The following is a 15,392-nucleotide window of genomic DNA, read 5'->3' on the forward strand; positions in this document are numbered from 1 at the left end:
CCCCAGGACCCAAACAGCGCCTGGCACAGAGCAGGTGCTCATAAATATTTGAATATTTGAGTGAATGACTGAGGGATAACTCTTGGTCTCTGTTGATAAAGTAAAAAGAACAAAAATCACAGAACGCTTCCTACGCGCCTGACACCGAGCTCAGCACTTCAGGGATAGTAATTCATTGAATCTTCAGCAACCCATCTCACAGATGGGGCAACCAAGGCACTGGTAGTAAGTGACAAGCCACACGAGCCAGATGCTTGGGGCTCTCAACATGCCCCTGGCCCATCGACTCCCCAAAATCCAATCAAATCACTTCTCGGCATAAACTTCATCGTTGGCCTCCCTTCGCACAGATGATAAAACCCAAACTCCTCACCAGCTCTGGGTGATCTGGCTGGCACCTTCCTCTCCCTCACCTGCCCCCTCGGGACATACCCGCGTGCTCTGTCCAGCCCCAGGGCCTTTGCACTGCCTCTTCTACCTGCCTGGGGGGACTACACTCCAGCTGCTGCACAGTCCCCGAAGGTTCCCTCAACTGTTAGGTCCTGCCCTGATCTCCCTGGCTAAAGTCCCCCCTTACTTTCTCTCCCATCACCCTGTTTGCCATCTTCACAGCATTTTTTAAAGTAAATGACTGCACTGACTTAATGATGACCACACTGAAATTAAAATTACAGAAGTGATTATGATTTCAGAGGCAAACTATGAAAAAACATTAACGTTCTAAGAAGAAATCAGTTCAAAGAACTTGCCTACAGATACATTTTTCTAACATAAAGCTGACCACTTATAACAGGAAAAATCTTAAAATTATTTACCTCTATGTTTTACACTTAAACATCTGTTCATCTGTGACTTAGATTTGGAACAAATTTCACTAGGCAGTTACTTACATAGCCAAAATGTACTCTAGTAGACCAGAGCCATCCTCCGATGAAGATTATGGGATATAAAAATAGGGCGTTGGTTCAATAAGCTTATAGTTGTATTCTACTTAGAGACGTAGCAGTACCTTGTTCGCTAGTATTATTCGCAGGGATACCTTTTTCCTTTGCTGTTTGGATTCTATGGCTGTTTTTATAGCCTGAAATCATCCACATTATTCGGCTTAAAACAGTACTCATTTTTAGTTTAGTGAAAAAACTTATATAAAAGTTTCAGTGTAATAAAATTGCTATCAAAATTGTTATGCTGAAAAGAAAAATGAAACTAGGTATATTAAAAGCATAAAGAGCTTAAGATAGCTGTGTGACCACAGTATTTTTTATTAGCTGATGTTTTCTTATTCACTTATTAACTCACTTGTTTTCTGTCTCCCCTGCTAGATAAAACTTAATGAAAGTATGGGTAACTTTGTCTTGTTCACAGCTGAATCCCCAGGTCCCTAGAACAGGGCCTGGCACACAGTAAGTGTAGTAAGTGTGTATTGAACGAGCGAATGTTCCCAGCAGGTTTGCCCAGATGAGAACACCTCACCCCCATCACCTAAACCAGCCGTGACAGGCCCGAAAGGCCCCCTTGTCCTCACCTAACACCCGTCTGGGCCTCCCCCACTCCCGGCAGTTGTCCCCACGATGAGGCAGGTCCCAGGAAGCTTATAAAGACTACGGTGGCCTGATTGGAAAATAAACCGTGTAAAGTTGAGACGGATTTGGTACCTGAGCAGCGAACACGCTCTAAGGCCAGACAGAAGCACAGGCCACGTGGGACGCAGAAAGCCTAGCACTACACCAGTGTTCCCAGTACAGGACACTCCACAGCCCCTGCCAGCCACAGGCTGAGTGACGGCCGGCAATACGGGTCAAGCATCCTTGGCAGGTGCTCTCGAGCCCAAATGGGCCGAGGACCTTGCTGGCAACACGGGGTTTTCTAGGTTGCTCCATCAGAGACTCGGGGGTGGGTGGCCGTGTTGGTCACCAGAGCCTAGACTAGTCACTCGAGTCCAGAAACTACAACAGAAGGGACCTCTGCAACAACCAGTCCAGAGCCAGGGGAGTTTAAAACCATCGGGAGGTTTGCATGCCTCCGGGGATGGGGAGCTCACTGTTGCACGTACACCCTGCAGTTCCACCCCAAGGAAGCCCAGACAATCAGACCGAACTGGACTGCCCACTGGACCAGCTAAGCACCGCCCTCCTGAGGTCACACAAAAATGAACCCTGAGCAGTTCAATGACTGTGATCCCAAAGGGTCTCCTCTAAGCGAACAGTCCCGGAGCGCTTGCAGTCACACGTTCCTCAAGGGGCAAGACCCCTTTTATCTTTTGGGCTCCTGGTTAACAACATGAGGTAACATCCCCTCCTCAGCCAAGGAGGCTATGCTCCCACTAATGCATCCCAAGAAAAAAGCCAGCCCCCTTCCGGCAGCCACACCCCTAACACCTGGCTCCCAGCTTAAACACATAAAGTCACTGGTCCCCAGCACAGCCCGGCTGTCCCTGCTCTGCCAGCTCGGCCCACACCAACTGTGGGGGGCACTTCACTGATAGTTTTTCACTTCTAGCATCCATCTGGGAAAAGGTCCCGTCACTGGGATACGTCCTATTGGCCCCTCCAAAGCCTCTGGGTCTGGATTAGTGCTCCCAGCTGCTCCACACTGGGCTGTACCACAGATGGACACCTTGTGCAGACCACAGGGCAGTCCCGAATATGCTTACATCAGAGGCCAAACCATGGGCCCCTGCTTACTCCATGGCCGCCCCCGCCACCCTGAGCCCACTCTCCCCTGCCCGGCAACTTGCTCCTACTCTAACAGCCCTCCTCCTCTACCTCTCCAGAGCTGTGCGAGCAGCTGGCCCGCCCTCCCCAAGCCCAGGTCTGTTCCCAAAGCTTCACGGGGCCACGCCCTCTGCCCCTCCCCTGGCCTCGCAGGCCTCTCCATCCTAGGCCCGGAACTCTTGCCCAGGCTGCCCCCTTCCATCCCCTCCTCCAGCACCTGGCCCTGGCTGGGAGCCCGCTGGGAACTGAGAACCCACATCCCACCCGAGGCCCCCACCCCGCTGTACAACTGCACGGCTGCCCACAGGTACTCACATTTTGATGTTCTCATGATACTGCCTGGTGTCGGAGGGCTGGTTGTACAATGGCTGCAAGGAAAGAGACAGGGAGGCGCGTCGGAGCCGGGCCTGGGCTGTGGGCAGCCGGTGCGAGCTGGGCCGGCTACTACCCCACTGCAGAGCCCTGCGGCCCCTCAGCCGCAGCACCCCAGGCCCTGGCACCAGGGAGCCATCCACTGGTGTGGGAACCAGCTGCCGGCAGGCATGAAACGGAACACGGGGACCCAGCCGTCAGCCCCGGCGAGGAACAGGCTGTAACGCTCTGGGCACAGCTGTGGGTACCATGAGCCCTCACCGCAGTGGCTGCCATGGCTGCTCTGCAGGGCACAGGGCAGGGCTGGCCTGAGCGCCCAGGGACAAGCACACACATCCCAGGGAAGCTGAGATCAGCAATGGTCTTGAACGGGGAAGGCTGCCAAAGCACCGTGAGATGCCCCGTCACCACCGCTGACCGGCAGAAGATAAAGCAGCCAAAGAGTGCCAGGGGTTGGTGAAGACGTGAGGACACTGGAAGGCGTGCACACGGCCGATAGAAATGTACGCAGGTACACGTGTCCCGGAGATGTGAAAGGATGAAAATGCGTGTGCCCTGCGACCCCCTTCCCCTGCCACGGAAGCCCTGGAAGCGGTAGGGCACTGTGTCCCGCCAGGAGATGGACGCCAGAATGCCCGGACCGCGTTGTTCATAACAGCAACGCATTAGAAGCAAGTTAAGTGTCCACCTCCAGAAAGAGGAAGAAATAAGTTAGCACGCGTTTACACCTCGAAGACTGCACAGCAGTGAGAAATGAATGAACTGGGCGCACATACAGCGACAAATCCGCAAATGAAAAGGAGGAAGTTGCTGCAGCGTCTGCGGTGGGGCAAGAGCTGAGCTCGATGTCGTGTTATCTCCCGGCTGGATGGCAGCGCTGCAGTTAGGGGCTAACCCCCGGGTTCGCATCCCGGCTCTGCCACTTTCCAGCTGTGTGTCTCTGGGTGAGCTATTCAAGCCATCTGTGCCCCAGGTTTTCATCTGTAAATGGGGTTAAACTCAGAGAGTTGTGAAGATCAAAGGAGGTAATGCGTGCAAAGCCCTCAGCCCAGCGCCTGGCAGACTGAGAGGTCCAAGAAGTCTCAGGGTCATTATCACCATCGGGGTGCAGTGACTGCATTCATGGAAGCAATTTTTCCTGCCCCTCCCCCCATACCCACTCACGCCCTTGCTTTGGCCAATGGGACAGATGCAAACTTCATGAAAGCAGACGAGGCGTTTCTGCTCTTTCTTCCTCTCTTGTTCGCCTGCCCCCCCCAACCCCCGTCAAGAGACCAAGTGAAGCCTGGCAGAGAGCTGCATGGAGGACAGCAGCACCATCCCAGCAAAACCGTGAGCCGCCACCTGACCTCCCAGCTGCCCAAGGATGTTGAGTCAGCTGAGCCCAGTCGAGAGAAATTACTCAGCTGACTTCTACACTCGCGGAAAACAGCAAAACGTTGTTGTTTCAAACCACTATGTTTGGGGCTGATTTGTTACACAGCAGTCGCTGACTGATACAATTACCATCCCCATTTTACAGGTGAGAAAATCTAGTCCCTGAGAAGTTAAAACATTTGCCTCTGGCTGGTAAGAGATGAGGCATCCCGCCTCTCAGCTCCAGCCCTGGAGGAAGGGGTTTGCCCTTTCTCTGCTTGCTCCCTTCTCTGCATGTCCCCCTCTTTATGTCTCTGTGTGTCTCTTTTTGTGTTGCCCTCTCTTCCCTTCCCTCTCCCCTCTTTCCCTCTCTCTGTCTCACACACCCACACAGGTAGCAGGAGCCTCCCAGACAGCCATGGATGACTGTGGTACAAAAACCAGGTACAGAGTGTGACGGGTCAGGCTGGGCAGGTGAAGATGGAGACATGGTGTCCTGAAGCCTCAGGGCAGGGCCCCGGGGTGAGGGAAGAAGGCACGTCAGGCCCCACCCTTGAACTTCTCCCTGAGCATGGACCTGAATACACCTCCTGACATCATCCCAGCCGATGGGGACCACCCACAAGCAGCATGGCCACAGGTCCAACCTGCCGTGTCCCCAGGGACAGGCCTCCAGCTCTCTGTGGACAGGGCAGGGTCCTCAAGGAGGGGCCTCTGCTGCCCTGGGAATCACAGGCAGCCTTGGCTGAGGACAATGGCACCTCTCTCCCAGTGTCCCCCAGGTTCCCTCCATGACAATTCACCATTACTCAGGTAATTGCAGGCCCCAAGTCCAGCTGCTCCACCTGGGATGGAGATGTCGCGTCATGGCTAGCACAGGCCATGTCCCGCCACACTGGGTCAGCTGCCCTTCCAAGGTGCTTGGCTCAAAATGGGGAGGTTTCCCCACCCCCACTCTGGGTGTCTGAACAGGAAGGCAACAGAAGAGACCACCGTCAGACTCACTGCAAAACTTCCCAACCAGAGAGGGGCAAGACGTTACTGCACATGGTGGAGAGCCCACATCTCAGGACAGCAAGGAGCCCCACAAAGATGCCTGTGCTGAATTCCAGGGCATCAAATGCCCGTGTTTAACCCCAGGTGACTCTGCGCCCGGTCCTTTACGTTCCTCACAAGCCAGTAAAACACAGGCCGGGCGGGAATGAGTATGGCTTAAAGGTTCGGTTTCCAGGAACAGATGCGCCCCAATTTCACTAGCTGTGTGACCTTGGACACATGCCTTCAACACTCCAGGACTCGGTTTTCTCATATGGAAAATGGGTGTAGAGCAAATAGGGCCTACCTCACTGGGCTTTCAAGTAGCCCAGGAAATGTCAGACTTGGTGACTCAACTGCTTTTTTTTGCTTTTAAAGATGGCAAAGTCTCCACGGTCTAAGGAGGCCAGGAGGGGCTGAAGGACCACATAGAGAGCCCCCGGGTGCCAGTGATGGGCGGGGGGCGGGGGGGGCGGCCCGTTTCTACAAAATGGGATAGGCCAGAAAAGGGGAGACTGGCTTCTGGGCGGGCAGCGGGGTCCCAGCCCGCCTCTGACCCGCCAGACTCGCAGGGGAAGGAATCACTTTCACCCTCCAGCCCCGCTGGGTAAGAGGAGGACACAGCACCGTGCCCCTCCAGGTGGCCTTCGGCAAAAGGCCAAGGAGAAGTCAGAGAACACTGTGGGGTGCGCTGCCTCTGACCACAGGGGCTGTTCCCCAAGGAGGCGCTCGCCGGGCATCCTTCGAGGTACACTGAGACCTGGGCGGGAAGGGAAGCCTCTGGGCCCAGGGCAGCTTCCGCTGGCTGTCTGTTGCCATGGTGACGGGCTGCTGCGACGTGTGAGTGGGTCGGGGGTGAGGAAGGATCATGACACCTCCTTGGCTGGTGCACTGCTGAGGGGAGGGCGGGGCCAGAGGGCGTCCCCCCTAGCGCCCCTCCTCGCCACCTGCAGGCGGGGGAACACACAAGGCCAGGCAAGGCCTCCTTCTGTCCCAGGGGGCACGTCCCCAGTCAGCGGCCACGCGGCCACCTTGGCCTTCACACCCACAGCAGCTTTCTCTGCTACCTCCCAGGTTTCCAGCCCCCGCCAAGGGGACACGAGACCTAAGAGGGAAAGTCCCTGCCGCGGACCCCAGAGGAGCGAGGCTGGGGGGCCTAGGGTACCTGCAGGAAGGCCCGCCCCCTCCATGCCTCCATTTCCTCCTCTAGAAATGGGGGTGCAGCCAACTAATCGGAGGGAGAAGGAGCACAAAGGGGAGGATGTGCCAGACTGTAGGGCCCCAGACAGAAGTGACTAAGAAAGAGAAGCTGGGTCTCGGGGAGAAGGAAGGAGGGTCCCCTCCAGACCTGACGGCAGGCGGCTGGCGGGTGGCCGAGAAGAACCGGGCGGACGAGCTGCTAGAAACGGAGTGTCTGCGCTGGCCCTCAGCCCTCTGGTGACACGGCTTCTTAAAATAACACCTCCGAACAGGAAGGAAACCAGTACTCAAAGCGGCAGGGCGAGGAGGCGGGGGGATGGGGCTGCCCACACCCTCCCCCCGCTGCCCGCTTGGGGCCAGGCCTGGTCCCCAGGGCGCAGAGCCCTGCCTGGAGCCGTCCGCGCTGTTCATCATCTTCCTCTCCCACATGGGCTTCTCCCGGGCCCAGGCCTCCCCACCAGGGAGGTCACAGAGCACTCAACACTGTCTTCCTCGGCTGACTGTTCCCTGGGCTGCAGGTGGGAGACACCTCCAGGGAACTGGATTCCCCGAGGTGCAGCCCAGTGACCCGAGACCCGGGGTGAGCAGCCCCGGGCCCTTCCTCCTGGCCTGAGCTCAGACTCCTGGGTGGCCCGAAGTAGGCCCTGCTGAGGGTGCGCCTCAGAGCTGCCTCTGCTTGGAGGACGCCTCTGGTCACTCGGGCCTTGTGGTAACCAAGACAGAGGGCAGACCAGAGCAGAAGTGGTCAGCCACAACCCCATGGGCTCAGCACACCTCCCCGCTTCGTCTCGTGCCGTGTGACCCTGGGCAAGGCCCTGCCCTCTCTGAGGCTCACCTAGAAAATGGATGGTGACGCTTCCACAAGGCCTGACACACAGCAGGTGCCCTGGCAATGTGAGGCCCCTCTCCAGCCCCACGGAAGGCCACCAAGGCAAGAGCCCACCGCCTTCTAGAGCTTCCAGAGCACTCCGGTGACAGCCACGCCGCCCCCCCCAGACCTCGGCCTCCCGCGCCACCAGCCTTGAGGAAGCCTCTACTGTGAGACCACCAAGCAGAGGACAGCCTCGTCGCCCCCAAAGACCCAGGAAAGAATCACTGAAATTGTGAGCTCGGCAGATGCCCTGCTGTTCTCAGCGGCTCCCTTCACACTCCAGCCCCCTACTCAGGAGCCTCCAGGACTAATTAGGTCAGGAAAGGGGAGAGGGAGAGCCTCCAGGTCTGGAAATGGCTGGGCGATGCCTCTAGTCCTGCCAGCCCCATTGGCAAGAAAGGGAAACCGAGGTGAACAGCAGCTTACTGGTGGGAACGGAAACCAGTGGAGCGACTCTGGAAAACCGTCTGGTAATTCATTCCTCAAGAGAGTAAACACAGAATTAACACGATCCAGCAGGTCCAGGCCGAGGTATCTACCCAAGAGAAAGGGCAACACACATCCACATGGAAACCTGTACATTACTGTTCACAGCCACTTCCTTTATAATGTCCGAAAGCTAAACCAACGTAACGCCCACCAATGAATAAATGGATAAACTAAATGTGGTCCATCCGTACAATGGAATACGATTCAGCCATAAAAAGGAATGAAACACCAACACAGGCTACCTCATGGATGAACCTTCAAAACAGGATGCTGAGTGACAGAAACCAGACACAAAAGGCCACGTATTGTATGATTCCACTGATACGAAATGTCCAGAAGAGGGAAACCCATAGAGACAGAGAGCAGACTAGTGGTTGGTTGGGAGGGAGGGGGAGGAAGGGGGGTGGGGGGAGGGGGGGAGGGGAGATAAGGAGGTGATAGTTCAGGGAACAAAGTTCTTTTTGAGATGGTGAAATGTTCTCAAATCGATTATGGAGATGGCTGTGCACATCTGTGGATATGCGAAAACCCACTAACTTGTACTCTAAATGGGTGAATTGTATGGCATGTGGATTACATCTCAATAACGCTACTTAAATTTTTTTAAAAAGAGGTTGCTAGAGACATCCCAGAAAGCATGCCCAAAGGGAAGCAAGGCCGCAGGCTGGGAGCCTGTCACCCACCCCGGGAGAGGCCCTGGGCCCCTCCCCTGAGCCGTAGGAGCCCCCACTCCCTGTCTGGCTCTGCCCCCTGAGAGGACCTGGGAGCAGTAAGAGGCCGGCTGCCCACAGTTTCTCAGTGGCCTAAGCACACGGACCCCAGGTTGAGGGGCAGCTGTCACTGCAGAAGAAACTCCAGAGCAAAGAGCTCTTCCCTCCTAAGGGTCCACGACACTGAATGCTCACCACAGGCCAAGAGCTGCGTCAGTGAGCCTTTTCCCCGCACCAATTCAGCGCTCCCTCATCAAGATCCTCGGCTTCCCCATTTCACAGATGAGAAAACCGAGTCCCTTTCCCAAGGCCACTCGGCAAACACACAGTGAAGCCAAGTTTAAAATTAGGCTCCAAATGCGTCCGATTTTTTTCCACCCCACAGCCTGCATACGCACACACGCACGGGGATCCCTCGCATCCATCCTATGTGCGTGTCCCCACGCGCTGCCCCGCGTGGCTCTGCACCCACCCGCTCGGCGGGACAGTGACGGTCCCAGGCGGGTGGGCACTCTGGCCATTTCTCCCAGGACTCGAAAGGCACCAGCCGGGAGTTTCGGTGCTCCCTTGTTTCCTATCTCTGGTGACACATAGGGTGACGGGTGCCTGAGAGAGAAAAGGCCTGAGTCTGCTTCCCAGCTCTGCTGCTGACATGGCACCTTCCCATCAGTCAAATGATACTGACAACAGTAATAATAACAACAGCAAGAACTAACGCTCAGCACTTACTCTCCATCAGGCTTTCCAAAACTCAGTATGGTTAACCTTCACTACAGCCCAGTGGGATGTGTGTTATTATTAGTCCCAGTTTACAGATGAGGAAACTGAGGCACAGAGCGGTTAAGACACCTGCTATTAAGTAGCAGATCTGAGAGCTGAACTCAGAGGACCGGGCCCAGAGTATGGGCTTTCCACGATAAACTATAGGCCAAATGGGTTGGACTCCAGCTGGTGAATCTTGCAGCCCGACTGGCTGGGCTTGGGAGCGTAGCTGGAGCGCCAACGCACCCCTTCTCACCCCCAGTGCGGCCTGCCCACCCCTCTCATCCGAAGGGTGGATCTCCTGCCCCCTTCCGAGGACAGGGCAGGGCTTGGCAACAGACGACTTCTCCTTCCCTTCACCCCCACCTGCCCCCCTGCCCACCCCCTCCCAGAGCGCCCCACCCTGTTCCCCAGCTCACCAGCTCCACCTGGGGCCCCAGGCCTTCCAGAATCCGATGTGCAGCCTCGGCCTTCTTCTGCAGGGTGACGGAGAAGAGGAGGAATTAAAAAAAAAAAACACCAGGAGACACACACACACACACACACACACACACACACACACACACACACACCAGCAGGCAGCTGCCCAGCCCAGCATGCCCGTCCAGGCCCAGGGGCGGAGACGGGGCCGGGGAAGGGTCCCCCTACAAGCCCTCCCGGGGCTGGAGACAAATACTGAGGGCCTCAGCATCCCCGCAGTGGCCCTGGCAAGCCCGCCAAGTTTCGGTTCGAACAAACACACTCTGTTCTCTGGCGCCGGGTCCCTGAAGCCCCCAGCCTGACGCCCCCCAGGGCCCGGGGCGGGCACAGCTCCCGCCAGGCCCGAGATGCCTTCCTGCGCCTTGGAAGCCGGCTGGGTGTCTACAATTACCTCCGCAGTCAGGGGGCAGGAGGAGGGGGAGGGAGGACGAGATAGAGGCGCTGGGAGATACCCTTTCTAGGATTCTTGTATTTCACAATCATGTGACTATTTCTGAGCTGCCCTGGGGCCTCCCCGCCTCCCCACTCACAACCCGGACTTATTAGGAAAACAGGAACATATGGCAGAAAGGGCTTAGCGGCTGTGAATTCAACAGGCTGGACCCCCGGGGCCCCTGGCCGTGAAGGCGGACACTGTGTCTGGTCCAGGCCCCCAGGCAGGGACCACAGGGCCCGCTCGGCGGGGCCAGCCTGGGGACGGGGTGGGCAGAGAGCTGTGGAAGGTGATGACTTCAGGGCGGGTCTCTGTCAGACGGAAAGCAGGGTGCCCACGGCGCACACGTGGGAGACCTGAGCCCCTCCTGCGACCCAGGAAAGGCTGGGTGCTCCTGACTCAGCCAAACTCAGGAAGACCATCCAGCACTCAGCGTGGGCTGGTAGGACAAGCCAAGCAAGACACCATCAACAGGTCGAAACCGTCTCTCAAGGATCCCCAAATCCAGACCCACTAAACGCGGGTGACCCAGAGCCCTGCTCACAGCAGAATTCGAGGCCCAGGCTTCGGGTGTCGTAGCAGGGAGGAGGGGTGCTGGCAACAGGTCAGCCTCACCCTCTCCCCCAGCCCCCATGACAGAGGGTAGGTATGTAGGTGGGCTCAAGCTGGCGCCTAGAACTAGCTCCGCCTAGAGCCCTGGGCCCAGCCCACCCAAGAGCAAGCCATGATCTCGGCCCCCTTTGTGCAAGCCAAAACCCTGAGAGCAGCAGCCTCAGAGCGTGGCTGGGGGCCGGGAAAGCAGGGGGCAAATTATTACTGTAACGATGGCCATTTTATTGAGAACCTACTATGAGCCAAGCACTGAGCACACGGCACGCGTGATTAATACTTGAATCACACATAACACGAAGTCAGGCAGATTTAAGGAGTATCCCCATTTTACAGCTGATGGAACGGAGGCACAGAAAGATGATGTAAGGAAAAGTCCTTTTTCTGATCTCCAAGCTCCAAGAGGGGAGAAAGATATGGGCTGGTCCCATCCAGGGCCTCCACTAGGCATGGGTCCAGCGTCTTCTATTGGGGGAGGGGTGGTGCGGAGTGGGAGAGGTTCCAGCCTGGCCACACCTCAAAGCCAGAAAGTGTCAGCCATGGGGTATCAAAGATGGAAGAATTCCCTAGCTGGACCAAGTGAAGGACTAGGTATAGGGCGAGGAGGCAACAGGGTAGCTTCCCAAACATTTGAGCACTCACTCTGTATTAAGCATCAGGGCATGAAACAAAATGAATGATATCGGCCTCTGCCTACAATGAACCCGGTCTAGTGGGCAGTTGGTCATGAGCAGTGATGGCAGATTAATATGCTCAGGTAGGAAAAGTACGTGTGGTATATGGGGGAGGCATTAAGCGGGTCAGAGTCACTCTCTCCAGAAAGCTAACAGGAGGGATACACAGCTGGGTTTTGAAGGATGAATAGGAGTTTGTGTGCATTTATGAGGCTCTGTCGGGATCAGCAGCAACTGCCCATCTAGATAAAGGAATGATGCCAAACACAGGAAGGGCAGGTCTGGAGCAACTGGGCCACTGGAAACTGCCCCATCACACGACTGGGCCTGGGTCTCAGATCTGGGACCCGTATAGGGCTTCTAGAAGCCTGTGTGTGTCGTATGAACCAGAGTGCGTTCCATCTTCAACCACATCTTCACTGTCTCAGGAACACAGGCACCTGGGGAGGGGGCTTCCTGTAGCCCCTGGAGAAGAGACCAGGGAGGAGCCCCTCCCTTACCTGCCAAAGCCACGGGGAGCCCAGGCGACCAGGTGCACCCTGAGCCACCAACTCTCCGTCATGCACCTGGTGTGAGAGTTCCTTTGCTCCCTAACAGACCCTCCCCCAGGCTCTGCTCTTAAGCCCTGAGCGGCCCTGGGGCCTTTTAACACAACTCAGTTTCCAAAAGGCTGCACACCTACGATTCACCCAGAAGAAACCTGCCACAGAACAGTCCTAAAGATGCCGCAACACTGGAACACGGGGCAGCGGGGCGGCCAAGAGCAAGGCTACACGGCCAGCCAGGCTGGGCTCTGATCCACTTGCCAACTGCGTGGTCTTGGGCAAGTCCCCTCACCACCCCTGAGCCTCAGCTTCCTCATCTACGAAACGGGGATAACATCAGCACCGCCCCATGCAGCTACTAAGAGAATTAAATGAGCTGACACACGTACCGCGCGAAAATCAGGATCTGATACACGGTGGGAGCTGGGTAAGGGCCGGCTGTTATGATTATTGCTGTCAACAATAACGACAAGGCCACGGCTCACACCAGGTGACCCCCTACACATGCCGGGGCTGGATCCTCTAGAAGCCCCATCTGTGTGGATTCCTGCAGGAACCCTCTGCGGAAGGTTCTAGCATCAGCCCCATTTGCACACAAGGAAGCTGAGGCTGGGGTCACACAGCCGACCCAAAGTACGCAGCTCAAGTGGCAGCTAAAGGCTGGGACAGGCAGGCCCTGAACCGGCACCCCACCTCTTCACGTCTTCGTGGGGACACTTCTTCCACCTCGTGCTACCACACTCCCGCTCCCGGCTTCACGGGTCCAGCTTGTATGGGTGTGGGGTGGGTACGAAATCTGCTGTCAGCTCCCGTGGAGCTGGCGGGGATGTCCTGCCTCCTGGGCCCCTCCCCCAGACAGACAGGCCTTTTGAGAAACACACATCTGTCCAGCAGGAGCCCGCGTCTGGGAGTCCACTCTGCTCTAACCCTCGGCAAGTCGCTTCACCCACCTGGACCTTAGTTTCCCCATCCGCGCGACAGCTGCGCTCACCCGGGGTACCAAACTCCCAGGACTTTTACAAGGAAGTTCTGCGAGGAACAAAGTGTATGCTGTCACTTCTTTCTTAATGTCCCTCTTCAAATGGAGGGGAGGCTCCCCCCAACACCCTGGAATGGAGCACGGTCACAGATTCAGACCCACACTAGAAACTCCCTCCCACCCGCTCGGCCGACGGCTTCTCGCCACCACGAGAACCAAAGCCAAAATCTTCGCCAAGGCCCACGGGGTCTCCCACAGAGCCTAGCCTTTGGGAAGTCACTGCCTGAGGTCACCCTGCTCAGCTGCAGGGGACAAACCAGGAGCACAAGCCAACAGGACGGGACAGTCCTCCCACCCCTGGCTTCGACCCGCCGCCAGGGCTCTTGCCTGACACTGGGGGTTCGGGCTGGGGTCTCACTAGGGAGACGGCACTCCTCCTGCTGGGGACCCCAGGGTCCGAGCGGCCTGGCCTCCCGGGGGCCAGAGCACCTGGGGCACGAAAGACCTTAGTCACCTGTGCAGACAGGTGCACACAAGCCCCGTGGACCCACATGACCAAATACTACATCTACATCTATAAAAGCACAAACATATACACACGTGTGCCATACCAGACGACTCACACACACACGCCTTCACACATGCATGTGTACAGCATGCACAAATACACTTGTGTACCCAAGCGGACACGTGCACAAAGTATAAACACACAGTCACACACGTGCCCCATGCAAGCCACTTTGCGTACACGTGCGCACAGCCACTCACGTGCCTCACACATGCCACATAGCTAACGAGTGTACCCACAAACGCCCGGGCGTATCCATGCACACATAACCACAGCTGTGCCCACACGTGCTGACCCAAACACACGTGTATCCACATATATATGTGCATGGATGCACAAATGCATAGAAGTCACGGGCTCTACCGGTGCTGAGGCACGCACACTATTTGCACACATATGAGCACAGCTTTCCAGTTATACACGAAGCCACACACATGCGCACGTGTACCCCCCCAACACACACATACACACACACACACACACACACACACACACACACACACACACACTATCCCAGCTCCTGATGAGCAGGGCGGCCGGACCCCACGCTGACCAGCCCCCTGGCCGGCGCCCCGCCCCTTGGAGCCCCCATTCTAGCTCGTCAGCTGCCTACTCCAGCCTGAGCTCCAGGCCTCACCCTCCTCTACTGCACAGTGAAGGCAGCACCCGCCTACCTAGGAAGCCCAGGAGCCCAGCCCCTATCTCCCTCTAGGCCCCCGCTGACCAGCCCTCCACACCGCGTCCAGCTGCCAAGCGCTACAGCGTTTCGGGGAGCAGTTACCCACGAGGCCCGGTGTCCTCGTCTGTACCAGCAGCCGGAAGACCCCTTCCAGAGCCCTCCCGGGTGTGTGACGGAGACGGCTGAGTGAGTGAGGCGGAATTCGTGGACTCCTGTTCACAAGTCCGTTAGGACAACGCTCCCTGTAGGCAGAGGAATTTGGAGGAAGCCCTGGATGCCAGGAGCAGTTAGGACGGCCAGACGCAGAGGCAGAGGCAAGGGCCCGGCTCGGCAAGGGGCCTGAGCCGCTGCTCTGAAAGCCCCGAATCACGACTCGGGTGGGGAGGGAGTCTGAAGCTGAGAATCAGGGTGCCTAGACCCCCAAAATGCTCTACAAAATGCTTCAGTCTTGGTCATTACCAAGAGAATTGCTCGTCTCTGTCCCGCTTAGTCATAAGCACACTGGATAAAAAACTTTACTAGCAAGATGCTTAAAATCGAAGACCAAAGAGGACCTGGGTCCTACTCTCTGATTTCCTTCTCACCCTCAGCCATCAGAGGGCCTCCATGAGTTCTGCTTCCTCACCATCTTTGGACAGGCCACAGTCCTCTCCACTGCAAATATCCTTCTACCTTTTCCCAACAGAGCCCATCGTGCAGACCTAGCTCAAGTCTCCCCCAGGACGTCTACCTGGATTGCCCACTGCCCTAAATTCCTAGAGTACCAGCGCTGTGCCAGTTGTCCCTTAATTACACATCCTTCGCTAGCGCTGACGAATGCCGCTTGTGTTTATTTTACCCAAACTCGAAGTGTGAGCATCCTCCCAGACCCACCAGACCTCCACCTCCCACCCCCGACACATTCCCTTTGAAGATC

General features: G+C 56.7%; 1 protein-coding gene across 24 annotated transcripts in view; it reads right to left on the bottom strand.

Annotated features, from left to right (window-relative positions):
* NCOR2 (nuclear receptor corepressor 2) overlaps nt 1-15,392 on the bottom strand; it is a 223,112-nt gene that overhangs the window by 111,674 nt on the left and 96,046 nt on the right. For 22 of the 24 annotated variants that reach the window (XM_032653924.1, XM_032653923.1, XM_032653906.1 and 19 more), the window contains 2 exons: nt 9,929-9,985; nt 3,030-3,082 (listed from right to left, as the gene is read on the bottom strand). In XM_032653924.1, the coding sequence (XP_032509815.1) occupies nt 3,030-3,082; nt 9,929-9,985 (110 nt within the window). Of the gene's footprint in view, nt 1-3,029; nt 3,083-6,825; nt 6,916-9,928; nt 9,986-15,392 lie in introns of those variants that run through there. The other 2 variants (XM_032653922.1, XM_032653910.1) reach the window with 2 other exon arrangements.

The sequence above is a fragment of the Phocoena sinus genome, chromosome 14 (assembly GCF_008692025.1).
Source record: "Phocoena sinus isolate mPhoSin1 chromosome 14, mPhoSin1.pri, whole genome shotgun sequence".
Taxonomy (NCBI): Eukaryota; Metazoa; Chordata; class Mammalia; order Artiodactyla; family Phocoenidae; genus Phocoena; species Phocoena sinus.